Below are 26381 nucleotides of genomic sequence, written 5' to 3' on the forward strand. Positions count from 1 at the left end.
CATAGAGACTGAAAGGGTAAATTGTACTTTGAAGAATTGAGATAAACCAAAGTTGCAGCAGCTGGAGCTCTGCTGGCTGAATTGGCCGTGTTCAGTCTCATATCCCCACCTGCTGTCCTTTTGACAGCCAGTTCTGTGCGTTTTGTGATCTCCCAGTTGGGATACCAGAGGTATGTATCATTACCTTTCACCTCTGGTGTGTGACACAGGAGAAAAAGTGTCTCTACTACATGGGTTGTGCTAAGAGAAAGTGAACTGTAAGCCTGTGATGGCCACAAGTGAGGGTACAGATGGATGGCATAACCAAGAAGATCCTGGTAAATACTAGTCAAATGTAACTCCTTTTAGTCAAGGCCAGTGTGCTCCATGTGGCTCCCTCCAAGTGTGTGCCTGTCTGTCCTCTGAGTGTGTGCCTTTGAGTCCTTCTCTAAAGCATACAGTTCTGATTCCCAGAGGAGGAAAGGATGGCTGTGACCTTGGGCAGAACTAGGCATTCCAAGTTGTGTTTTTGTTTCCATGCTCTTTGTGTACACAGGTTTGTTTTGCCTTTGCTAAGCTTTCTCTCTCTTTTCAGTACCGGGTCGTGGTGCCGATGATGGGGGCCATCTCAGATCTCTGTGAATCACTCTCCAAACTTTCTGGGGTTCCTGCAGAAAATGTAAGGATAAATGCAGTGTGGTAATATTGATAAATCTTTGCTCTTCTAGAGGCATTTGGATGTCTTAATTTTTAAATATATAATTAGCTGAAGGATATATTTCTGTTACTACTCCATTAGAAGTTTGAATGCAATTTTTGACTGAAAAATATATATAAAAAAAAAAGTGCATGGAAACCATCTGTTTATCCACCCACCTCCCCCTCTAGTGTTTCTGACAGTGTAATTAGTAACGTGAGATGCTCAGCCTGTTTTGAGGCCACCTCCCCTTGGATGTCCTTGTAATAACAAAGGAATTGGGTGAGATTTTTATAGAACGAATGATTTTGTAGGTGATGGGGGGGATTTTCAGGATACCAGTGTAACACTTCAATTTATTTCAATATTTAGCGAGTTATAAATTGAGTGGTCTTTTCCTAAAATGTTAGATTTGAGCTGTTGTTTCCAGCAGACTGATTTGCAGCTGTGGTATCTCATCTCCTCAGTACCTCTGTAAAATCAGTCTGTTACTTGCTTTGTTTTTCTGATCCATCTTAATGAAAGCAGCTGATGAGTTCCTGGTGCTGTTATAGAAAACAGAGCACTGATGCTACAGGTGCTGAAAATTCTCATGGAAAAAAACCAAAGTGTTGCTTGAATTTAGCACGCATGAACTTATGTAAATATTTATTACAATCTCTTTGCAACTCTCACTTGCTGTTCTAGATGGTGGTGACAGATGTGTATAACCATCGGTTCCACAAAATCTTCCAGGCGGATGAAGGTTTAAATCATATCATGCCAAAAGACGACATCTTTGTGTGAGTAAAGTGGGAAGATGCCACGATGCAAAGAGTACTAAGAACTGACATGGTTGTTACAGCACCCAGCTAACCATGGCAGGGGTATTGCAAGACCAGTGCTTGCTCTGTGTCCAGCTGCAGAGGACTACAGGCAGACTTGCTTTGGGGAGTGTGGGGGCCTATGGTGAAGCTGAGGGTTTGGTTGTGCTTGATGTTTCCAATGCATGTGGTGGATGAGATGACCCGGATCATCTGGATGGAGAGCAAAGGTCGTGTTCCTCTGTAGCAGCTGGTAAAAGATGGAAAGTACTGCACATGAAATGCAAAACAGACTTTGGAGTTAGCTGTTGAGCCTGGAGCTTGTGAGGTCCAACGAGATCCTCGTCAGAAGTCCCCTCTTTCTCTTATGAGGATACTCCACTGCAAGCTTGCTCTTTGTATAAAAGCATTGTGCAGTGCAGTGATGTCCCTGGTGCAGTGAATGGGATGCTGTGACATGCTGTTTGGTGCTGTTCTGTCCTGATATCCATTGTGAACTCATTGCTGGGGAGTCGTGCCAGACTGTTTCTCAAAGTTCTTGTCATATCATTTGTTTTCTTCAATTGCATCTGAAGATCGGGCTGGTTAAGGTGCCTATGAAGGGCATTTGGTGTCTCTGTTGGGATATTTTAAGGCGTTAAGTTGCAAGCAAACCTTTCTCCATAACTTGTAGAAAAGCAAGAAGGATGATATTACAGAGATTTTTCCTTAAGTCCAGCATGGAGATGCTCCTTGCTGCCCCTCTCCCAGCAGGGTACTGTTCCTTTGAGGAGCTAGGAAATTGCAACAAAAATATTTTCCTGTGTGTGTAAGCTGTTGCATGTTCCTTCTCAGAAAACTGCTGTGTCTGAGTTTATCTCTGCTCCTGCACTGAAGGGCAAGTGTTAGCTTCAACTGCAGCCCTATGTGTGTTTTCATTTGCAGTCGCCGTGTCCTTGTGTGGAGGCCTAATTGTAAATGAGGCCATGCTGTGAGTCATAGCAGTGAGCTGACCTGGGTTAAAAATAGCCATGCAAGAAAGAAAAGAGACAGCAGGAGGAAACTTGGCTAATCCTGTTTTTCCATGGAACCCCTCTCAAGATGTTTTCAGCAGGCTGGAGCACCTCTCCTATGGAGACAGGCTGAGGGAGCTGGGGGTGTGCAGTGTGGAGAAAAGAAGGCTCTGGGGAGAACTCATTGCAGCATTCCAGTGCTTGAAGGAGCTTATAAGCAGGAGGGAGACTAACTTTTTACATCATCTGATAGTGATAGGATGTAATGGAATGTCTTGTCCTTTGATATAGCTGAGAAATATTTTTCTTTCTTTTAAGTCAGTTAAGAAAACTTGAGTGCCTTCTAGAAAGTGTTTTGTTCGTTGGGTTTAAGTTACCTCTGCCTCCCCAGAGAAGGGGTGGAAGAAGGACTGATTCGTATGACTGAAGCACGGCTCTTGTGCCTGCAGACTCCACAGAATGTTTGCCATGGAAAAGATCCTCATGTGCTGAGAGGTGATATAGTTGGGTGTATAATGCTGTTTGCACTGTATGATGTGTCTCTTTTCTGTTCCTGAAGGAAAATTCTTTGTATTGATTAATGAAGGGCAACAGCTGCCTTGTATTAGAAGGTATGTGTGATGTTTTTACAGCTACAGCAGTTTCACCCCAAATTCACAAATTAAAAAGCCAAGGCATGGGAGGATAACACTGTTACCATCCAGTGTTTCTTTTGCACTATGTTTACAGTGAGCATTGCCATAGGATAAACCCCAAGAAGACATTCTGTGGCATTAAATGGGGCTGTGAAGGTAACAATTTATATGCAAGGAACTCTATGGGCTGTTTGTTTACTGTGGTAGGAAAACTGTTTTTTCCTAAGATTTGTTCAAATCACTGGAGTGTCTCTTGTAATAACATGAGTCACAGAAAAGGTGAGTTTTCTAATATTGCTACTTCTGTTAGAATCAGATGAGAAATCTGCCCCATTTCAGGACATTGTGCCTGTAGTGCAGCAAAGCTGATGGAGAGGTATGGCAGCCCTCAGCTGGGGAAAGTGGTACTGGAGTGGGAGATCTGCTAATGGTGGTACTAATTGCATGGTGTGTTCTCAGGTACAAACCATCAGAAGGGTTTGAAATTGATATGTGTAACCCAGAATATGACTTGAGGATCACTAACTCATTTAAATTAAGGATCTTTTCTAGAATTATAAGGCCTTTTGTATTTAAATGAGTGTAGTATTCACCGTCTCAGATACTCAAACTATTTCCTCTTATATACTGACCATCTGCTCTTATTTTTCCCTCGTGTTCAGTGGTTTGACCTCCTGCTGGCATACTGTAATGAGTACATCTAATCATCATATTTTAAGTAATTGAAGTTAAATGGAAAGCTTCTTTCACTGGAAAGGGCTCAAAAGTACAAATAACCAAGGGATTCAAGACTGAGTTTAATCAGTACAGCATATTCAGAAAGAGTATTCTCAAAATCTGTATTTAAAAATTGCAGAATTCTCAGTGGGGTCCCATGGTGGTTTTTTGTCCCTTCTGATTTTGCAGGCTGTTGTCATTTGTTTCTTCCTGATCTCCACAGCAAAGAAACAGGGAAGCTGTGATGAACTTAAGTTCATCCCTGCCTCTTACCAGCATTTAAATCATCCTTTTAACCTCACAATAGTGTCCTCATCTGAAATGTACTCCACCCTTCCACTTGAAGAAGCAAAACAAGATTGTGTTAATAGTTGCCTGTGGCTGTTTGCTAGAGCTTGAGACTGCAGAGAACCAGAGTGCAGTGCCTGGGGGAGCTGTAAGGCCCCAGGGTTCCTGTTTCACCAGCAGTGCCATCCCAGTGCCTGTCCTCATGCCCTGAGTGCCTGAGGCTCAGTGCTCAGCTGATTGCCCTCTGGGTGGGCAGCAGAGCAGGAGGGGCAGGCTGCTCCTTCTTACAGGAGGGTGACATTATGGTATTATTTTTTACCAGTGCTTTTCTTGGTATGGGAACTGAGGCCATTAGGTGATGCCCTGGTGACTGTTCTTCTTTTATAAGAGAAATAAGGTGTAATGGTTTCTGAAGCTTTAGGGCCTTATTGTAACTTAACTTGGCAGCTTTTGCCTTCTGTCCCATTCTCAGCACTGCCTTAAGTTGCCTGGGGATGGAGATGTCAGTATCAACATTCAGTCTCCTGCAGTATTTTCTCTGGGTTGGCTTTGCTGAAAGCAGTAGCCAAATCTGGGGCTGCATATGAGAGTGGTATCTCATTGCTTTGACATACTTCTGATTTTAGAGGGCTGTGTGCTAGCCAGTGAGCTGCATGCATCTCCATTTGGAAAGCAGGGAGACATCTCATACCATAGATCTGTGCCCTTCAAGCACATTGGGTTTGGGTTGTTTTCCTAAATTAAAAAAAAAAAAAGGCAGTACTAGTATTGGAATTGTTGCTGTCCTGCTTTTGACAGCAGTATGTTTGATTTCTTACCTTCAGATTTAGGTCCCTGTATGGGTTGCTTTCTGAGCATAGTGTCTCTTTCCATGCAGCGCTGTGCTTAAAGTGTCACTGAGTGGAACTCATGCAGCACAGAGCAGGAGCAGCACTGCAGCTCAGATGTGCTTTGTTTTCTTACTGCCAGTTGCTTGCAGAGGGGAAGGGCCTGCTGGCACAGGTGTTTAAGTGTAGACCATACTGTTGAAATAATGAATATATGTGAAAGGTCCTGTACAAATATTGAGCTTGCACATTCTAAAAGAGATTTCAGTGGTGAGAAGAGCTGTGTTGTTTGTTTTTTTTTTTCCTATTTTCACTTTAGAGAATGGGGAAGACAGGTCAGCTTTGTGACCTTGCAGTGCACCTGGATGTTCTGAGACATGCACAGTGAATGGTCACCTCCTACCAAAGCAGTGGGAGATGTGGAATTTTGATGCAGGTGGGAGAAGGAGACCCCTTGGGCTCCATTTGGAATTGAAGCTGAACTGACAGTTGTTCTTAAAATATCTGTTCTGAATGGCTGTGATGTGCTTTTCCTTCCAGCTGGTCTGTTCCTGGTTTACTCATTCTTGTTGCGTATCACCTATTGTAATAGTACAAGAGGAAGAAAAGTGAATGTTACCAGACTTCCTGTTTTTTATGTAATTTTAAGTAACTCATATGCATCCCAAAATGGATCCAAGTGCAAGGGGACAGCAGCACATGTGTTTTTCTCCAGAGAAGGATGGTTTGGAATTATAATTCTCCAAGCCTTGTGTTCTTCTCTTTTTAAATGTGGCAGGCTTGGAAATGAAGTATTGCCCTGCTCCAAGATTTGGTAGCATTTAGCAGCAGAGCAGAGGGTAGGGTATGTGCTGAAATAGTGTTTTGTTCTAGGATATAAAGTAGGGCCTCTGTCCTGACATATGGGACAGTGCAGCCAAAGCACATTGGGGCTAACCCACTTCTCAGCAGCACTGTAAACAATTCTCTGGAGGCATGATATTCCCATGGAAGGTCAGAGAGATCTGTGGCAAATGACCAGAAAGTCGCTGTGTAAAGGTGGTCTGCAAATCAATTTGACAAAATGAGCCCAGTGTTTGTGCTGAATGCTCTCATTCTCCAGGCTAAGCAGGGCGCAGCATTCAGCACATCACTGCAATGCTCACTATTTCTTTCCCTTAGGTTCCGTGAAGTCCAGCCCCACTATAGGACCTCCGGCTCCCGCTCCAATCTAACACCCCCACATGTACCATGCTGGTGATGTCACATCACCCAGAGATCCTGCTGGAGCTCGGAGCCGGCCTACAAGGGGTCAGGTAAGTGCCACCCAAAGGCAGCCTCCACAGCCCTCATCTACGTGAGCAGGACTCAGTATTTCTTCTTAGTTGCTAAGGCCTAAGAAGAAAAATGCTTAGATTCATAAATTAGATGTCTCTGATCTCTTAGCCTGGCTAATGGGGCATATAATATAACGTGTATTGTTCACACTGATGAAAGTCTCACAAATTGATTTGCAGGTCACCTTTAACCTATGAAAGTCATAAAATATATGTTTGGTTTGGCATGTGTGTATATGTTTGCCTTGTCTCACAACATGCTTTGTTCTACGTTTAGGTAAGATTGTGGTCTTGAAAACCATAGCTGGCTGCAGGCAGGGCAGGTTTGTCACCGTGACAGACAACAGCAGCTGTTGCACTGAGTTACATCAGCAGACTGGCCTGATGTGACATGTTTGAGATAGGTGAGACTGCAGCAGTTTGATCTAGGAAAGTGGTTGGTTGTACTTTGTTTGAAATATCCTTTCTAAAATGTGCTTCTTTAACTTGGAACTTAACTTTAACTGGGAAAAACGATGCTGGTTGAATTCCCTCATCCTTTTGCTTGTTTTCTTGGTTGCTGTTGTTATATCCTGACCTGTGATCCATGCAGTGTTTTCCAGTTGTGTTTAATGTTATTTACATCACAGCATTTTGGAGAGAGTTATGGTTAATATATCCATATATTAGGTTGGCATCTAGCTGAGAGCCTTTCCTACTAATAGTGGCGTTCATATAGTCCTTCTGTAGTTTTCCATGCTTTGTGCATTTGCTTAACATTAATTTAGCGGGGGACGAAAGTTAGCTGGTTCATTGCTCAGTGCCTCCTTTCTGAGTGGCAGCCATAGCCTGAAGCTTCCTGGTGCTGTTTTGTGGGATGAAGGCTAGTCAAAGCCATCCTGATTTACTGTCACTTAGCTGTTTTCAGGTACTTTGCAGACCTGTCATGAATTCTAAAGGCAGCTGACCAGTACCCATCAGTTGTATAGTCTGATGTAGCCCTATAAGCTTATAGTATCAGCTCTGCTGGTTCTGAGACATCTATAATGCTAGAGTACAAGCTGTTCTGTGATGGAGAAGACAGAGTGCCACTCTCCCAGTCAGGAGTTTGTGAGGTTTTGGGGAGTGTTGCAGGGGTACAGCATGCAGGCTGTTTGTGAGAGATGTATGAGTAATCCTTAGCTTTTTCAATCCCATCTGTGCCATCACAGAGGCAGGGCTTAGTTCAGGACCTGTGTGAGGATGGAGTATTACTGGGGACTCCTCTGATCAGCACCATGGGTGGTGTGAGAGGCAGTCATTGGAATGCTGAGGAACGTAGGCACCTTGGGCATGTTGTGTACTTGTCTGCTTTGTGGGAGACCAGACCAGAGGGTCTCCTACAACCTGGAATTAACTGTAAGTATTACACTGTAACTGAGTGTTACAGTACTAAGTGAAATAGTTCTTCTCTTTATAGTGTTGTTTCTCAGGAAACTTCAGAAGATCCAGTACTGTTGTCTAGCAGAACAGCACCGACAGCATAGAAAACATCAACAGCCATTCTTAGTGAACTGTTAGATCCACTTTTTGTCTCTTGTGTTCTTGGAGGGGCATTTTTCTTCATGGCCTCAAGCTGGGAGCCAGGCTTTTGTTTAAGTAGAACAGAACAGAACTGCAACTCTGAAATTTGTTCCACTCCAAGCTCTGCAAGGGTGTGCTGAACACAGGGGACAGAAACCTGTTTCTTGGCTCTTGCAAGAAAGGAAGTGGCATCTCTAATGTGCAAGAGCTGTTGGTGTGTTCAGACACCTGACTGTCATCTCAGTTATGTGTAGTGACGACTTTCATGAAATCTTTCTTTTTTCAGTTTTAAAATAAGTCTGGGACAGGTGACTCACAAAGCTAAAGAGCACTGTCACTTGGAAATCCTGAGGATAAGTCCTTTGTAGTGAGTAGTTTTGAAAATCACGTTGGGAGCGAGAAACGTAGTAGAGTTGGACCACGTGGTTTCTTTTGACTCTCCTATCTGCAAATATCTGATTTTCCTATTGCATCCAGCAGCACAAATTGCATCTCGTTCTTCTCACTGCTCTCTGGAGCTGCTTTTCTTCCAGAATGTTTTTGCTGTGTGTACTGCTCTTGGATTTTTCTGTGAAGCAGGTGTTTCCAAACTCTTAGTTTTCTGGAGTCCTGGCTGGTTGTGGTGTAAGCTCAGACCTGTAGTGGTACAAGAGGCTGAGGGGAATGTAAGACCCCAAGGAACTGAGGTTTCTTTCTCCAGACAGAGCAAACATTGTCTCAGTGATCTAAATGTTCATCTAGCGTTTTCTCACTGATACCATGATTTGATTGAAGCAATTTGAGTAATGTTTGGAGAGGTGAGTGATAACACAGATGTGAATTAGGAGCAAAAGGCAGAGGAAAGGTGGCAGTCAAGGTGATGGCAGGCAGGTACGTACCCTGTGCCATTGTGAGCCATGGGAAGTGGGCAGGAAGCAGCTGTGTCTGTGCCATGAAGGCACAAAGTACAACCCTTATTGTCCTCAGGAGGTCCTGGTCAAGAGAATTGTTGGACTGACTTGATATTGGTTCTGCCTGCCGCTCTTCTTGGCAGTAGAAATAAATAACCTGTGGACATACCTGTCTTTCAAACAGATATGAAGTCTGCAAGCCAAGTGAAGATGGCTCGGAGTACATTACTTTCTCTGTCTACTTTCGGGAAAAGGCAGTGAGGCAGTCCAGCAGCACTTCAGGGACCATACTCTTTGGTCAGCCACTGCTGATGTCCGTGCCAAAACACAAGCTCACTGTGGATCACTTGTATGGTGTTGTTTTGGAGCGGATCAGGTAAGTCACATCTGTACCTTAGTGCAAAATTCTAGTGTTAGCTTACTGAATTAGACTGTAACAGGATCGCTGCATCCTTTTTGATAGGAAGAATTTTTCCTTGATTTGTTTGTGGAATACCAACCAGCATTTGCATTGTGCTAGTGTCTGGAGGCCACGGGGACATCCTGAGGTCCTGGTTGTCTGGGCTCTGTAAAAGCTGACTGTAAGATCTGCTTCCACTGGTTCCACCACTGGTGGTGGTCTCATGGGAAGTTACCTGCTTGGTGCTGCAAACCAGACTAGGAGCAGTGCTTGGGAAATGTTGTGAGGGCTCTCCTGTGGGCCACCGTAACTTATTTTTGTTTTCTATCTAATGCTTGTAAAACTTGGTACAAGCAGTGAGAACATAGACTTACTGAGCTGTTTTTGTTTCACTTTGAGAGTCAAGAGTTTTGATGCTGTGTATGGTGAATTCTGGTTCACTGAGGGGATTGACAGAGAGGGTGCAGTTCTTGTGATGTACAGTTTTGGTTTTGTTACAACTATGTGATTAAAATGTTCCCTCTGTTTAGTCGCTATGTGAAACTCCCTGTGGCAGAAGAATACTCCACACCTTGCCCAGGCAGAGGACCATGCAATGGCTCCAGCAGTGTGGCTGAAGGTAAAGTCTTTCCAGAATTGCTTGGAAGCTTTTTGTTATCATGTGGTTTGTGCTGTGTGTAATTGGCTCAGCTCCTGCAGATAGTTTTTAGCTCAATGTAACAATTACATAGCACTGTGGCATAGGGCTGCCCTTCTATGAAGACAGTCCAATGCAGCCTTTGTCAATTCTCTTTTGGGATGTTTATTAGAGTGTGCTGTCAGATAGTGCTAAGCTGTGTTGAGTATATTTCATCATGTCTGGCAGAAGGATGTGAACCCTGATGTTTTACCTGGCCTTGGTAAAGAATAAAATACAGCTTCAGATGCAGTTGTTAGCAAGCACAGATTTATTCTTGTGTGTTTTTTGTTAATTTCTAAGTGATCTGTGCACATCATAGCAGTCTTAAGCAAGTGGCTGTCAATGTGAGGTGTCAGTCTAAACTCCTCCCTGAAGGTCATCAATATTGGGCTTGTTTTAAATTTTGCCAGGTGACATTGAAGAGATGGAGCATCAGGATGATGGACAGGAATGCAGGGAAAAGCTGGCAGAAGTTGATCCCTGCCACTCTGAGGGTTGCATGCAGATTGAACCAACGAGAGACGTGCAGCCTTGTAAGAAGCAGCATTTCACTTTTAGCCTTGTGAATTTATATGGGACGTCTGAGATAAACTCCATTGTAGAAGGAAAACTCTTGAAATTGAATGGTAATTATTGTCCTGTTATCGTTTCCTCTTCTTCCTCCTTACACCAACAAATTGGCAACAAAAGTTTTTCTTCTTCTAGCTTTTTCTACACTTGCTATTGACTGGGATTCTGATACGCGGAGGCTGCTCTTTGATGAACAGGAGGCACAGGTTGTAGTATGCTCTTTTCATAAGTATTCTATATGTAAACTTATACGTGGCATAGTACACAGCATGATACTTCAATAGATCACAGTAATAAACAGTTGAAGTTGTGTGTGCCCCTCTGCATAGAGGTTGGAGTCAACAACATGGGGTGAGTTGGTCGGGACAAGGACTACAAGTCTGTTATTGTTGATCTACTACCAGCATTCCTGAAAGTAGATACTGTAATTTCTGAGTTGTGTAGTTCATAATCCACCATAATTAATAAAAGAAGAAAACCACACACACAAACCCTCTTCCTTACACTTCTTACTAGGAGATCACATTTGAACGATTGAGTGGCTTGGAGACAAGAGCTGGCTCACTTGAAAGTCAGAATCAACCACAATTACTCCTCTGGGAGTTGGTAGCTTCTTTGCCCCACTGTCATTTTGGTTTCTGTCAATCACTTAAGTACATTTAGCATATGCCATAATGATGTAGCATTTGTTGATTATTCTTAGAGTCATGCAGTGTACTTGAGCTATGCCATATGTTTGCACAGCTATCTTTTTCTAGGAGTTTCATAACGTAGTCAGAGAGCAGTTCAGGTTCAATGGTCTATTTGTCACCAGGCTATGCAGATCGGTATTTAATTTTTGCTCTAGCTATCATAGAAGTATGCAGAGTGTTTCTTTTATATGCTTTTGTGTGTTTCCAGTCCTTTTCACACCTTCTAAACTTATTTTTGTACTGAGAGAATGCTAATTCTGGTAGATGCTAATCCTATTTTATGGCTGCTAGGGTGTGAGGAGTTGTAACTTCATTGGGGAGCATGGGGAGAGTGATAACTGAGGTGGAAAAAGTGCAAAGGACTGCTTATAAAGCAAGGAAGGGGTGGCTGGAGGCTCGGGATATTTATGTGGGCAAAAGGGGGCTGGAAGCCACCAGCAGTGTGAACTTGGGCGCGTTCATTTTCACAGTGGCAGGGATTAAAGGCTATGTGAATTGAATAAAACATGCATCTCTTTCACTAGGCATTTGAAAAGCATGCAAGTGTGTTACAACCACAGAAGATGAAGGCAGTGGTAGCCCTTAAAGACTGCATAGAGCTCTTTACTACAATGGAAACTCTCGGTGAACATGACCCTTGGTAAGAGCTTCTTTCTCCCTTTTTATATATTATAAAATGCTGTAACTGCTTGAGCTCGTGATTTGTCCCAGGATTCTGGTAATTTCTCAGATCTGTCTTTTAGTCTGTGGGAGATGCCTGTTCTGTGGTCAGTTGTTCACTCAGTAGGCTGTAGGCATGGGCTAATGCAGAGTGGTTTTTTCCTTGTTTCCTGCCTGCATTTAAAAAAGGCACTGTATATGTCGAGATTGATCTATTTTTAATTCCCTACCATACGTCTGTCTTTCAGACAGCATCAGAAGCAGCATTTGTGATATCAATGAAGACAGGTGGCTACTTAACGATTTTGCACTACTTTATTTCCAGCTTGTGCCAGTTCTGAGGCACTCTTAATTTTACCTAAATCCCTAGTCCAGTAGGATTTCACCAACAGAATGAAAGTAAGTGGTAGTTTGGAAACCTCCAAGGAATTGCATGTTCCACAAGCCAAAACGGGCTTCTGTGAGGTAGAGACTGAACCACATTACTGATGTATCCTCTGACATCTTTCAGTTTTCTTATTTCTGTTTTTTCCCTCAGGTATTGCCCTAACTGTAAGAAGCATCAGCAGGCCACGAAGAAGTTTGACTTGTGGTCTTTGCCCAAGATTTTGGTAGTGCATCTAAAACGCTTCTCATACAGCAGATACTGGAGGGATAAACTCGACACTGTTGTTGAATTCCCTATCAGGTAGGATCCTTCCTTTGAGCTAGTCTTCATATGAAGAGCTGGTCAAAAGGAATCTAAATCTGATGTTTCTGTTGTATGGGCTTCTTATTAATGCTGTAACTGGAACAGATCTGTCTTATGCTTTCAAGCTACAAGACAGCAGGCATGAATTGGGTAATAGTCTCCAGGTGCAGGACACATCAGCAGTTTGCCTGCTGCTCTAATTCCTATTGCTCTGCTACTGGGCAGATGGAGTGGGCCAATATATTACATATTATTAGAGGCACTCCTAGGAAAGCCAGGAATGTGCATCAACTCTGACTCAATTTTTTTTTTGTTTGGTTGGTTAATCTTAACATTAATCTGATCCACACACCTCAAAGAACACCAAAAGAAACAGTACCTGCTAGTTAATTGAAAAAAAGATTAAAATGATGGTTTTCCTGCTGAACCGGATGTGTATAGAGAATTGAGGAAACTCCTTGTGCAGTGTTATTTGTAGTCCTGAATGTTGCAAAAGTATGAGATGAAAGCCTACCTCCTCCCTGCCTTCTGCTTGTCAGCATTCTACAATAGGACGCTGGTGTTCTTTGCTACTTCTGTTCTAGTTTTTACTACACAGGGACATGCTCAGAGTTGTTCTTATTCAGTACCTCCTTCTCAATTGTTTTGCTGCACCCCAGGAGTTTACCAGGACCTGCCTTGTGTGGGATGGCTAACATTTAGATCTCTGCACTGATAACTGTTGAGCATAAGTAGCTTCACTAGCGCTGCCTGCTAACAGAGCTTCACTGATGTGAAAGTGCAGATTGTTGGCATACTGATATTTTTGGATTTCCTTCCAGGGGTTTAAACATGTCCGAGTTTGTCTGTGACCCAAGAGGAAGCTCGTATGTCTATGACCTCATTGCAGTTTCCAATCACTATGGAGCCATGGGAGTAGGCCACTGTGAGTGATTCTTTTTTTTCTGTTCTTTCCTGCAAGGGCTTATGCAGAAGGGACTGGAGGAGGGCTCTGTGCGCTGTGATTTACAGCAGCCCTCACCAAAAGTTTCTAGTACAGTGTCAAACGTGAAACTGTGGAAGGCTAACTCTTGAACAGCCTTGTATGGTTGGTTTGAGTTTTGAATGTCACTGGTGCAGTGCTTCCCTGAGCTGCAATTTCTTTTCCCAACAGACACAGCCTATGCAAAGAACAAGGTGAATGGCAAGTGGTACTACTTTGATGACAGCAGTGTATCGTTGGCTTCAGAAGACCAAATAGTGGTGAGTACTTGGCCTGAAGCTAATCCGAGTTTGTGCTAAGTGCAGCTCCTTGCTTTGGGCGTTGTGTTTCTAGCCAACCTACGTGGATTATTCCAGTCTTTCAGATTCTTTTGCTTTTTGTTTGGTAGACAAAAGCTGCATATGTGCTGTTTTATCAGCGCCGAAACAATGAGGAACATGTTGCCCCATCTCCTCCCCACGAAGAGTGTGACGGCATGGATACCAACTAAGCACCGCCTCCAGTACTCAACCACCATGTTAGAGGTCCCTCCTGAAGCCATCTCTGAGGCATCTGAAGTTTTTTCTCTCTTCTGTAGGAGTCGAGCAGAAAATCTGGCACTGAGAGATTCTGTGCTTGGGGTTACAGAACAGCACTGGAGAGCCAGGAATAGGTGCTGAATCTCAGATATTTAGAGGCCAAAAATAATATATATTGGAGCTTTGATAAAGTTCTTTTTAAAGTCTGTCTGAGCTGTGTGGCTTGAGGCAGGGGTCAGGGCTGAGCTGGGGCTGTGGGACGTGGATTAAGGTCTGTAGCTGGGGTTTGGGTGGTATAGCCTGAATCAGAGGTCACAGCTGAGTGTGATGGGGCCCATGGAGGAGCACGGTGGGTAGGATTCTGTGAATTGATGCAGGGGCTTCCTGTCAACCCTGTGGAGTTGCTGACAGGCCCTGCTTGCATCATTGAGGCTTGTGTACCCTTTCTGGAATCTCTCAATTCAAATCTTTGTACTTCTGGCTTGTCTGTTGCCACCTCTGCCATTGTACTTTGGTTCCCTTGCTAAGCACCAAAGTTTCTCTTACTTGCATCCTTTCATCTGTGGATGCACTTGAGACTCTTTTAGGCAGTTTTTACTTGGCCTCTGTTAGTGATAGGACGAAGGGGAATGGAATGGCTTTTAGCTAAAAGAGGGGAGATTTAGGTTCGGAATTAGAAATTCTTTGCTCAGAGGGTGGTGAGGAGCTGGCATTGCTGCCCAGGGCTGTGGGTGCTCATCCCTGGAGGGGTCCAGGACAACCTGGGTTGGGGGGGGAGCAGCCATCCTACAAAAGGATTGGAACTAGATGATCATTAAGTTTCCTTCTAGCCCAAGCTATTCTATGATTGTAAACGTGAATACTGAATCTGTAAGGTTGGCAATTTCTTGTCCAGTGTGTCCTTTTGCCAGTTACTTTGTTTTGCTCTGTCCTTCCAATACAACTGGCAAATCCTCTTCCTCTCTGCCACTTTTACCTGACTGGCTCCATTTCTTGCAGGACTTGAGTTCAGCTTTCCTCTTGTATGAGGATTCCTGTGAACAGTAGATCAGGTTAGTCCTCAGCAGAGAACTGTTGTTTTTTTTTCCCCATTAAAAAAATTAGAAAAACTTAGTTCTCATCTGGTTTTGAGGGAGATGTCTAGCTCAAGGTGGTAAACCACACAGCAGGGGTCCTCCTTGCAGCCAAGTGCACTGGCAGAACAAAAGGCCAAGAACTACTGTCCCTCCTGCAGGATGCATGCTTGCAGCCACTCTGTCCTCTCTGCACAGTTCCTGTGGCTTCATTGCTGACTATAGCTTCTCTGTCTTCTCTGTCAGTGTGACAGCAGTCATTGCTTAACTCTGACCACGCCAGCTCAAATCCTTTTCCTCTACTCTGAGCAACAAGCCCCATAGGAAGGAGGTCATCGTGCACCAGTCCCTGGACCTATGTTGTGCTGTGGCTGTGCAAAGGCAGAGCCAGCTGCTCTCTGTCTGTCCTTCTCCAAGCAAAGGGAAGGGGGGGAAGGGCAGCCCCCCGTGGCTCCCTGCAAGGGCATGAGAAGGAGGAAGGACTGTCTCTAGCTGGCACATAAGTATTATCACCCCCTTCTGCAGAGTTTTGCTTTTAAACTATTGAAATTTGAATTTAGAAATCAGAATTGCTTAGTTGTTTCCGCTGTTCTGGTTTGTGGGTTGTCTCGGATTTTTTTTACAGCTCTTAGTATTTTATTTCTGTTCTGAGGGGAATATCCCAAAAGCAATTTTTAACTGTAGCACTGCACTGAATTATTCTGATTGGCATTTATCTTAGGTTACCTTGAAAGAAAAATCACATGGGCATTCCAAAATGGGGAGGTGGGAGAGGCAAGAGGGGAGTAAAACAACTTTGTAAAGGCAACTTCCATCTGAAGTAGCCTTTGTTCTCCTCTTTACCTCCTTTGCTGCACTGACACTAAGAAGTGCTCAATCTCTGATGCTCGGATGCTGAGCAGACACTGTTGTACTGCAGAAAAAGTGGCCCAGCTCTTATTTTCTCTGTCTCAGAGCTGATGGCCTTGGCTGGTGTGAATCTGCTGTAACACCAGACCTGTTTTTTGGACTAGCACTTTGTAAGTGGCTGGATGTGTTGTATGAAGAGGAAAATTAAAGAGTGGTTTGCACTGAAACTGGGTTTTGTTGTGTTTTCACCTGTTGTTGAGTGGCCTGAAGTGCAGGTTGAGCAGCTGTTGTTTGTGGGGATGCCTGTTGCAGCAGGAGCTCTTTCAGCTGGAGCGTAATGAGTGCTGTGCAGGGGAGCAGTGCAGTGCTGTGTAAATCTGAGAGTTCGTACTCAACATTTGCTTTTTCCCCACTGCAGTGCTGTTCTGGTCTGTGGTGGTCCTTGCCTTTCTGTGATGTTGGGCAGCCTCAGGTGTGCCTTTCTCATCATCCCTCTGCAGATCGGGAGGAGGCTGCATTCCTTCTGGCCATTTTTGCCCCATAGCTTCCCTGCTTGTGGCCATACTGAAATGGTTGTCCTGCAGCTACTGCAGTTTCCTGAGGCATGCTAAATAAGTACGATAAGCTGGAAAAGATCAAGGAAACAAGTTAAATGCAACAGGCTTGCATGCATTTAGCACATGCAGGGAATCTAGAGGATTGTCCCTGGTCTGCAGGCTTGGTGACAGTTGTGAAGGTGAAAGCCTCATGAAGGGGTCTTAAGGCTCATGCTGTGATTGCAGTGTAAAAGCTGAAGAGCTTGGTCTTAGAACCTGAGAGAAGGTTAGAAGAGCCTCAGTGTAGAACGCCAGTTACTGAGCTACACTGTGAAATGCTGACCATCAAAGCATGACATGAAACCCATCATGGATATCTGTGGCTCCAGGGGAATACATGGTTGCACATTTCCCTTTTCAGTGGAGCAGGGTAGAGTGCAGTGCTCTGGGAAGTGAGGCAGAGAAAGAAGGAATAAACTAACTAGTCAAAGAATGTCTTAGGTTGGAGTGATTCTTGAAGATCATCTAGTTCCAAACACCCTGCCCATGGCCACCCACCAGCTCAGGCTGTCCAGGATCCCACCCAGCCTTTCCTGGAATGCTTCCAGAGAAGGAGCATCAACAATCTCTCTGGGCAACTTGTTGCAGTGCCTCACCAACATTTAAAAAAAAAAAAAAACAAAAACCCAGGAAGTTGGAGGACAGATTAAGTTTTAGTTTAAGTTTAATGTAATAGGTTAGTGGCAAAACCCTATGCTGATCTCTGCCTTTTGATATTAAAGCAAGAACTTGGAAAGAAGGGAAAGCAAAATGGAAGTTTGCTAAGGTGGGAGTGATCAGGTACTGAGCCAATGCAGGGGCTTGCAGAATATCTTATGCAAGAATGTCGTGGACATGAAATGGAAAATGACTTGAAACACCAGTTGTACTGTCAGTGAAGTAGTTGTATTCAGGAATGAAACCTGAGGAAAGAGCAGGGAATGTCTTGGAGCTAAGATTCCTGGTAGGGGTGCAAATAATGTGGAAATGACGGAAGCTCTCAAAGGAGGGTCCTTACCTGTGCTGGGAGGCTGTGGGAGGCAGGCATCACACTGATCCTGCCTCTCCAGTGCACAGATATGGTGCTCCCATCCCTGATCCTAGGAGGGTGCCATGATCCTTGGGAACGCACTGCCAAGTAGCAGTGAAAGAGTTGAAACTGCCAAACAAGGGCAGTTGGGAGCAGCTGGCATACCCTCTCCCACATCAGGATGAATGCTGGTTGTGCTCAGCCTTGCACTACTGTTTCTCTCCTTCTGGCTGTACTGCTGGCACAGCAAGTGCTGCAAGGCAGGAACAACCTAGGAAGGGAACATTCTGGCCATGCCAGGTGGGGCTCAGCTGTGGGGTCACTCCACCTTAGGATGCTCTTGGAAAAGTCTGGAGTCCCTGAGGGCACACTGCTTATCATACACGTATCGCATACTTGGGCCTCAAATGACAGAGTTAAGTAACTGCAGTACTGAATGTGGTGTGTTTCTTTTATTCTTAGCTTTGCTAAATACATTAGACAGTTTTCTTTTCAAATCCTTTTACAAGAAGAAACAACATATTCTCAAATTCAGAAGATGGAGGTCTGTAGTTCTTCCTTAAACATGCCTTCAAAATGGAGGTCTTTTGCCATAAGCTCTTCTTCTACATCCTCTAAAGCCCACTGATGATCAGTCAGTTCTAAAGCTTCCCATTCAGTCTGCATTGAAATGAAAAAGAGGTAGAGGGGAAAAAAAGCAGATTTGAATCAGATTTAAATCAGATACACCTGTCTTATCAAGTTTGCTTCAGTGTACTGTAGAGCTGCCAAACCTGGGGCAACTTCTAAATACCTTATCAGTTATCACTCCAATTTTAGGAACAGGAAGCCAGAGTGCTTCCCTTGGTTGACATGGGGAAAGCAAAAGGGAATGCAGGTGGAAATACTGTACCTTAAATGCTTTGTTGGTATCTGCTGGCATGGCCATTGCTGCCCCCGTCATTTGTTCTTGCATCACCCTGGACTGATCTGCAGCTACAAAAAGAGAAATGAGAGGTTTATTTTTGTTTCACTAAATAGTGCTTGGAGCACAGAGTCTCTGGGCTGCACTAGAAAGTTGGAGAACTCATCTCCTCCCTTCTCCCCCCTGAAACAAAACATTATCTTGTCCATGTGAGTTCTCAAAAGACATCTTGTCCCTGTTCCTTACATCTTAGCTAAATTTACTTAAAATATGCAGGCAGATGGAGGAAAATATGTTCCTTTACATTCCCCATCACCATCTTGCCTTGAATGTAACATTAAGTGACTACTGCAGCTTTTGTTAAAACTGATCCTTGCCAGCAATAAAAGCAAAGCCAAGATCAGAAGTTTCTACTTGCCAATTTGATGAGAAAGAAAGCATGGGTTAATTACCAGAGAGGTTTACAAGCAGTTAGCTAACAGCTGGTGCAAGAGAGATGAGTAATTGCTCCAGGTGATGTCAAACCTGGCTAGTGGAAAGTAATTTCAAAGAAATGAGAGAGGCTTTTTGGTTGGAAATGTAGAAATGCTTCCACAGCAAGTCATTTAATGAAGGGAGAAGCCAGCTCCTTCCCAGAAGTGACAGCGACTTACCGTTATCTTGACCCAAAATGAGAGTATAAATGCTTCTGAGTCCAAACACATTCAAGAAGTACCAGGAAGCAGAGCTCACCCTGGAAAATCAGAATAAGCATTCCTTACTTCAGTTAAAAGATGCCTGTGTGTGACAAACATTGCTTGTGACTTGATTTCACAAGCATGCACAGGCTATTCAAGGGTTTTTAAAACATTCAGAATATTCCACGCATTCAGTTTTGAGTGTGGAGCACACACTTACCAGGATGCATCTAAAGTGAGCAGTTCAATTCCCTGCTGCAACATTGGTTTGAAACGCAGTGTCAGAGGAAATGGGACCTTTGCTGAAGGACAAAATGAAACCCAGTTTCACAAGGTAACACAGCGTATTGCAGAGGGGACTGCAAAGCCAGTAGTTGTTTCTTTCATTAGATCTAGTGTAGTCTGAAGGTAATGCATAAAATAACAGTGCATACTTTTGAAAAAGCAGTCATTCTAATTTTTATTTTAAAGTGAAACCTTTTAAAACCATCACAGCCAAATTATCATAGCTGTTGTTTCAGTGGCTGTGAAGGGAAGCGTCTTTTGTTAAGGAAACAGTTACTGCATAAACAACAAGGAGAGCAACCCACAAAACTGTGAATTTAAGGGAGCCTGCTTGATTTGCAAACTCTGCATTACACAGTAACTGACTGCCTGGACAAGAGGAAAATTCCCTCCATCAATTTGAAGTCTAAGCAGTTTTAATAAATAACTCTCTTCACCACTAGAACTGTTTCAAGTACAACCTGTTTCATTTGTCATCACGTCCAGTATTCTGAGAATGACCTTCCCTCCTTTGCTTTGGGACAAGCCAATCAGTGCACTTCATGCAGTGCCACAAGCCAGATTCACCCTGCTTCCAGCCTGCTGCTTTCAGGTATGGAATCAAATTTCTGATGGAGTCTGGACTCTAGAGGTCCTCACCCAACATCGCCAGACCCTCAGGCTGTTATTCCACACACTTACTTGTGACAAACCCTGAGAATGTCATGTTGATCCAACCGCCAATGAGGATCATAGGCAGAACATTAGTTACATTCCCTTTCATCATGTCTGTCAACATGGTAGGATCTGTAAATCAAACATATAACATCATGTAGCAGTGCAGCACACTAAAGGTAGACAGGAGATAATACTTCACCAAGGTGAGGTGTCTCAAATACAAAACTGAATGAGAGCTAACAGTTCTACCCCACTATCTACCTATATCTATTAGTTTCTACTGTCAATCATCAAATATTTGCAAGATAAGATGAGCAGACATTGTGGCAGTGGCTACTGCTGGAAACATCTTTTGTTTTCTGCTGCATATGACTCCATCCCAATCTGGACTTCTCTGTGAGACTGCTTACCTAAAAAGTGACAGTGAACAATTCAGCCAATTTGCTGCTGATGTCTTTGGAGCCAATAATGAGTTATGCATTTAGAGATGGTCCTGCTGGAGCTGGTGCAGAAAAACAAGACTTCCATTTCTGGCAGTGCTGAAGGGCTTGTCTCATGAGACCACAATGCTGAAGTGACCCAACACATTGCTACCTCCCCTCTCCTCTGCCCTCCAGCCTCAGCTCATTTCCCACCTCCACCCTCACATTCACTGAACTCTTTGCCAAGGTGGCTCTCTTTGCTACCCTGGCAGAAGAAGGACATCTTTTTCCTCCTGTCTATATTCACCACACAATAACATACCTGTCATTGGTGAAGGAGGCACTACCTTTCTTTTCGTTTTCTTAAAAAATCCATCTTCTGGGTTATTAAAATAGTATTTACGGGTCAGGAAAGACTGAAAATAAAAAGAGCCAATGCCAGCATCGTAAGCAATGAAGGACAGCAATATTTCTTGCTCATCTGAACACCTTAGGAGCTATCTGATGATGTTTTTTTCAGCTACTTCACTATCTGGATGCCCTGAAGCTCATTACTTTGATGTTTCCCTGAGTACCAAACTTTCTGTCTTGCCAAAATTCCTGAAATAATCCTACAATTTCTTTTAAGAAAAATCCACCTTTCACACTTTGTGCAAAGCTCCTGTTGGCTCTGTTCCACCAGACAGTTCCACTCCCCCACCCCGACTTACAGCTTTAACAATACACGGATTAGGCAGCAACTGAGCAAATACGAGCAGCCGACTCTCTCGTTCTCCTGAGCTCTCAGTCCCTGCGGGTTTGCCGGCAGATGTTCAGCACGGCGCTTTGGAGGCAGGTTTCATTTCAGCACGCCAATCCAGGCGGCGCACCAGGGAGGGGGCGGCGGGGGGCCCTGTGCCCAACCCCACCTCGGGGCCGCGCTCCCACTGTGAGACTCGAGCTGCCCACGCACCTCCGTACCTGCTTCGGGATGTATTTTCCATTCTCCCGCAGGACTCTGCTGCGAATCAGGACTTGGCTGCAAAAGAGAGGGGCGGTGTGAGCGGCGGCGGCGGCAGCCGCGGGGAAAGGAAAGGAAGGAGACGGGAACGGGCCGGGAGGGCGTCGGGGCCGGGGCCTGACCTGTCCGACACCTGCTCCTGCGTGAGGCGCTTGTCGCTCTGCAGCAGGATGGAGACGTAGTGGCGGATCATGCCCACGAAGAAGGTGATGAAGACGATGGGCAGCACCACCCACAGACGGATGTTGGAATCCAGCAGCAGCTCGGGCTCGCTCATCGTGACTCCGTTCCCGATCCGATCCCAGCCCGAGCCTCGACCCCGACCCGGCTCCCGCTCGGGTTCCGGCCGCTTCCGGGCCGCCCTAGGCCTCGGCTCCACTTCCGCTTCCGGTGTGCGCCGGAAAAACGTCACCTCGCGCCAACGGCGGGAAGCTCGAGCTTCGGTAGCGCCAGTGTCGCCTGAGGGGCGGCGGCGGCGGCGGCGGCGGCAGCAGCAGCAGCAGCAGCAGCAGCAGCAGCAGCAGCAGCAGCAGGGAGGCGGGCTGCGAACGGAAGGTTTTCTTCAGCTCTGACCTGTAAAGGTGAGTCGAGAGCGATTTCTTTGTCCTAAACGCTGCCGCCCAGCCGGAGAGGACGAGTCGGAGGGGTTCGTGCTGAGAGCTTCCGCGAGATCAAAGTATGGAGTGACAGCTCTGACATCTCAGCGCCTGAGCAGCGGAATAAAACCGGGTGATGCTGCTCAGCCAGGCCAGCCCTTCTGCCTCTGAGAAGCGTGTTCGTAGGTCGTTTTCCTTCACTATTCGCTGCTTCATTCTAGGGTTACTAAACAACTAAAACAACAACAAAAAAACCCTCATCCCAAACTGAATTAAAATCACGTCTCCTGAACTCACTTGACCTTTTCCCATGTTCTTACAGGCAGTGACAAAGGATTTGTTACCATGGTTTCGAAAAGGAAGTTGTCTAAAATTGATGTTTCCGAAGAGAGCTCCAAGACAGACCTGCAGAGTAGGTGCTCAGGTACACTGTGGTGAAGGGAAACCCTGCGGTAGTGGCAGCAGCTGTTGTAATGATGGCTTTGGTAACATCAGCACCTACTCACTAACAACACTATTGATCTTAAACAGTCTTATTTTTATAAATCACAATAAAATAACAGCACTGAAAGCAGTACTATGTACCATATCTTTTCTCGGTCCTTGTACCTTTGTTAACCAGCTGTGTTAACCAGCTTGAGCTTCAGAGAGTTTGGAGTCCGTGGGTCAATCCCATTTGATCAAAATGGATATCTCTAAAACCAAAGTAGCCTCTTTATGTAGCTGAAAGGAAAATGTTTTGCTTTAGTAGGTGGATGGGATGTCCAAGTCACAAATGTGGTGGAAGAACCTAGATCAAATCTGCACTTTTCAGGGCAGAGGAAGTATGTGCTCCATTCACTTGTTAGCAGATATGTCTTCCCTGAGAGTAAGGCACTGAAAGTGCCTGTGGTTGTGGAGCACTAAAAGGGGTGAGCCAGAAGTGTCCCCTTGTGGTTTTGTGCTGCAGTGGTAGCTACTTTCTAGAACAGCATTGGAGTTTGAGTTAGCTAACAGCTGCTGTCAAATAGAGCCTCACAGCACTGCTGTTAATGTCATTCCGTAAGTGTATTTTGTGTTACTTTGTTACTAGAAGGTTAATTTTAAATTAATTCTTTTTATGAAAGATTCAGGCTTCTCTTTTTTGCACAGCAATTTGGTGTAGGTTGTCTTGTTTTCTCAGAACCAAAGAAGTCACGGATTTCTGATAAGAGGGCCCCTGCCCAAGGTGGACTGGAGAATGAAGGAGTGTTTGAAGAGCTCCTGAGAACATCAGGAATCATACTGAAAGCTGGGGAAGGACAGAATGAAATAGGTATCTGCCCACTTGTGTGTGAAAACCTGCGAAGTTGACTGTTATAAAGCAAAGATGCATGTTACTTTTGGAGGAAAAAACACTTTGGACAGCTTTTTCCCAACTTCAAGGAAACTTTCATCTGGCCTCTTATTTGTTCTATGCTTACTGAATCAAACAGTTCCTGCATGAATGCATCATTCAAACTCGTTACAGTAAATTTTTTAAATGTATACATGCCAAGTCAAAAGACTTTTGAGAGATTGTTGGAGGTAGATGTAATCTAATCTCATTCCATTTATGATTACAGTATTTTTCTATTAGTTAGACCAAGATGGTTGAAATAACTATCGCTTCATTGAGTTACAGAGCCAGGAGCTCTGAAGCAGGAAAACAAACTCTTTAATTCATACAAGGCCTTCAGCAAATGGAGGAAACATCTGCTGGATAAAGCTGCTTCACCTTAGTCATATTTTAAGCACCTGAAAGCTGAATTGCCACACAGGGCTCTCCGTGTTCCAGCTCTATGATACAAGGAAGCTGTGTTGGCCCTGTTGCTGCAGTGCGGTTTGGGCAGGAGAAGGCTTCTTTGGGATGGCAGGGATGCTAGGGTTGCTCATTTGTGTGACGTTACACACCACATCACTTGAATGAGCTTTGCTTGTGGTTATGGTACTGGTTCTGCTGGTAGTTGGCTACTCTAGCAAGTTAGGCGAAGGTGCAATTTTGGGTTGCACATCTGGTAAGGATTGTGTTGCACTCTCAAGGACAAAAAAAACAGCCTGGGGAATTCCTCCTCCTCTCCTTGATCCCTTGTTCTGTCTTGAATAAGTTTGTCTTTATTTACCAAAAAACAGCAGGAATTTGTCCATCAAGGCTTTTTATGCTACTGGCTGCCTGCAGCTCAGGATGGAGAGAGCACAAGTGGTGACATTGCCCAAGGTTTTCCTAACTGGGGCTCTTGATAGAGCAAATGCCAAAATAAGGATGAACGGTCCTGAGAGCTTGTATCTCATGTAGTTATTTTGATGTCAGTTTCTCAGTTTCTTTATTCTCTTTTGAAACTTCTCCTTAGCTGTGGATCAAACGGCTTTCCAGAAGAAGCTCCGGGTGGCTCTGGAGAAACACCCGTCGTACCCAGGTGTAAGTAACTGACTGAGCTATGGCAACAGCCAGATTGAAAATGCAGCCCTGATTCCCTAATCTTCTCAGTGTTGTCATCCCAGCATTTTGGTCTCGTTGTTCTTTTGAACACTCAGGAGTGAAGTAATGACCAGTTTTGTCTTACCACCTGAGATTGGTTTTGAACTGTTCCAAATGCAAGTGCTGCATTTCCACTGCCATGCCCTATCAAAGTAATTCACTGGCAATATTATTCAATAGAAACAGACTGTTAAGTGAGCAAAATCTCTACCTTACCTTCCTAGTGAAAGCTGTGCTTGGTTTCCTATTAGCTGGGAGCTGACAACATGAAAGCTGCCACAATGTGATGCTCCTCTCTAGCTAATAAACCTAGCAGGAAACTCCCGAGGCCAATAATTTGAATCCTGCAAATGTTTTTGGATGTTGCTCTTGTCACATTGAATGTTGCTTTCTAGCCAAACAGAGAGTTGAGGAAAGCCCTTTTAAGTCAAAGTGAAACATGAGACTGTTGCTTTATAATTGTTTTGTCGAGCAATTAATGTTTCCTTTACATTTAAAATAGAATTTATCTAGCATTCCTTCTGTCACAATTTCTGTCTCTCTCTGGCTAGCTGTGTAGGAGACCTTTTTGCTGGTTTCATCACTTGCTCACAAAGGGCATCCTATAAGACAGCTGTTGAATGATGTTTCTAATCAAGAAGTGGATAATTTCAATCTGCTTTCCAGGTTGTGAAGCAGTTTATCAGTGGATTGGAATCTCACATTAAGGACAGAAGTCAGTTCAAGAACTGCCTCTTGCCATGCACTCCTGCACGGACTGAGGCGTCAAGGTTAGGAAAATGTATTTTTGTCCTCCCCTTTGGTCAGAGTTGGTCTGTACTTAATGCCTTATAGCACTGAGCTGAGTGGAGGGAAAAGCCATAGCTCTGGCTGATGCATAACAAGACCTGTGTCTTGTGCAACACTGGCTAGTGTAATCCAATTCCCTATTAATAGCAGTAATTGTGAAGTGGTAAGTCACAGAACTTACTAGCTACCCGTGGGATGAGCTGATTCCCCAGGCATTTAATAGCAAGATCCAATTATTTCACTATTCCAAAGCTTTCCATTGCTTTTGTTCTTGGCCAAAATACACTGAACTAACTGCTTTCAGCACTGTACCTGAGTCTTCAGTTTCATTCTGAAGAGGCACACCCTGTCATCTTTTGGTTTGAGTGCTTTCCCCTTTCTAATACCCATGGGAAAACTTTCTCACACCCAACCGCTGACTTTATTGCAGCTGCAGCCTTCAGTTTGTTTTGATGCTGTGTTAGGAACATCCAACCAGCACATAACTTTTATTTTTTTTAATTTAATGCCTTTTAATTTCTAAACTTTCATAAGTTCTAAAACATTGGAAATTCTCACACAGAAAAGGTAATTACGAGATGGTTAGGATTGGAATTTGTTGAAACCTGGCAACTGATCTTAATTTTTTACTTCTAAAAGAATTCTGCCCTTAGAAGTCCTGAAAATGTATTTTCCTGGCAATTGTTGAGTAAGAAGTATTTACCCCTAACATACCATCTCTTTGGTTTGGGGGTGCTTTTGTGATATATATTGATACATGTCATTATAAGTGGATTTAAAAAAAAAAAAAAAAGTAATAGGAAGAGTTAGTCTGTTCTGCTCACATGCTTTTATGACTGCAGTGGAATCTTTCACCTTGCAGGACTCTGGTGCACTCATACTGTGAAAGCCTCATTAAGCTGCTGCTTGGAATTAAGATCTTACAGGTACGTACATCTTAGTTTTCTCTTTATGGTGATATTGATTTATTTAGGGACTCTTTGCTTATGTAAGTAATGGATGAGTAGAATTGGTGAGGCAGGTGAGTATGCAGCTGGACAAGAGTCCCATTTCTTGTTTCCTTTGGCACACAAAGATGCTCTGTGCTTGGAGCATGTGGTACATAAGGAGAGATGGAAGTGGCTTTATTTCTTCTTAAGAAGAGAATGTTAGGGGAGACCCTGTGGTCTG

General features: G+C 44.1%; 3 protein-coding genes across 7 annotated transcripts in view; 2 read left to right on the top strand and 1 right to left on the bottom strand.

Annotated features, from left to right (window-relative positions):
• The window catches only part of USP4 (ubiquitin specific peptidase 4), a 31798-nt gene extending 15771 nt beyond the window's left edge, over positions 1-16027 (top strand). Inside the window, exons 12-22 of the mRNA XM_031611501.2 lie at positions 575-658; positions 1364-1458; positions 8871-9062; positions 9617-9705; positions 10176-10391; positions 10471-10541; positions 11552-11667; positions 12226-12375; positions 13200-13303; positions 13532-13620; positions 13749-16027. Coding sequence (XP_031467361.2) covers positions 575-658; positions 1364-1458; positions 8871-9062; positions 9617-9705; positions 10176-10391; positions 10471-10541; positions 11552-11667; positions 12226-12375; positions 13200-13303; positions 13532-13620; positions 13749-13850 — 1308 coding nt within the window. The 3' untranslated portion in view covers positions 13851-16027. The remainder of the gene's footprint in view (positions 1-574; positions 659-1363; positions 1459-8870; positions 9063-9616; positions 9706-10175; positions 10392-10470; positions 10542-11551; positions 11668-12225; positions 12376-13199; positions 13304-13531; positions 13621-13748) is intronic.
• A 1815-nt stretch (positions 16028-17842) lies between these two features.
• Positions 17843-21737, bottom strand: EMC3 (ER membrane protein complex subunit 3). Its single transcript, XM_031611503.2, has 8 exons — positions 21473-21737; positions 21311-21368; positions 20673-20766; positions 19953-20057; positions 19207-19288; positions 18963-19042; positions 18298-18380; positions 17843-18065 (listed from the first exon to the last, which is right to left on the bottom strand). The coding sequence occupies exons 1-8, from the start codon at positions 21625-21627 to the stop codon at positions 17937-17939; spliced, it is 786 nt and encodes a 261-aa protein (XP_031467363.1). The 5' UTR covers positions 21628-21737; the 3' UTR covers positions 17843-17936.
• FANCD2 (FA complementation group D2) overlaps positions 21733-26381 on the top strand; it is a 45616-nt gene continuing 40967 nt past the window's right edge. For 2 of the 5 annotated variants that reach the window (XM_090147960.1, XM_090147962.1), the window contains exons 1-6: positions 21733-21931; positions 22269-22370; positions 23091-23240; positions 24295-24362; positions 25089-25192; positions 26074-26137. In XM_090147960.1, coding sequence (XP_090004086.1) covers positions 22292-22370; positions 23091-23240; positions 24295-24362; positions 25089-25192; positions 26074-26137 — 465 coding nt within the window. In that variant the 5' untranslated portion in view covers positions 21733-21931; positions 22269-22291. The remainder of the gene's footprint in view (positions 21932-22268; positions 22371-23090; positions 23241-24294; positions 24363-25088; positions 25193-26073; positions 26138-26381) is intronic. The other 3 variants (XM_031611499.2, XM_090147961.1, XM_031611500.2) reach the window with 3 other exon arrangements.

This window comes from Phasianus colchicus, chromosome 11 (assembly GCF_987193195.1).
Source record: "Phasianus colchicus chromosome 11, bPhaCol1.hap1.1, whole genome shotgun sequence".
NCBI lineage: Eukaryota > Metazoa > Chordata > Aves > Galliformes > Phasianidae > Phasianus > Phasianus colchicus.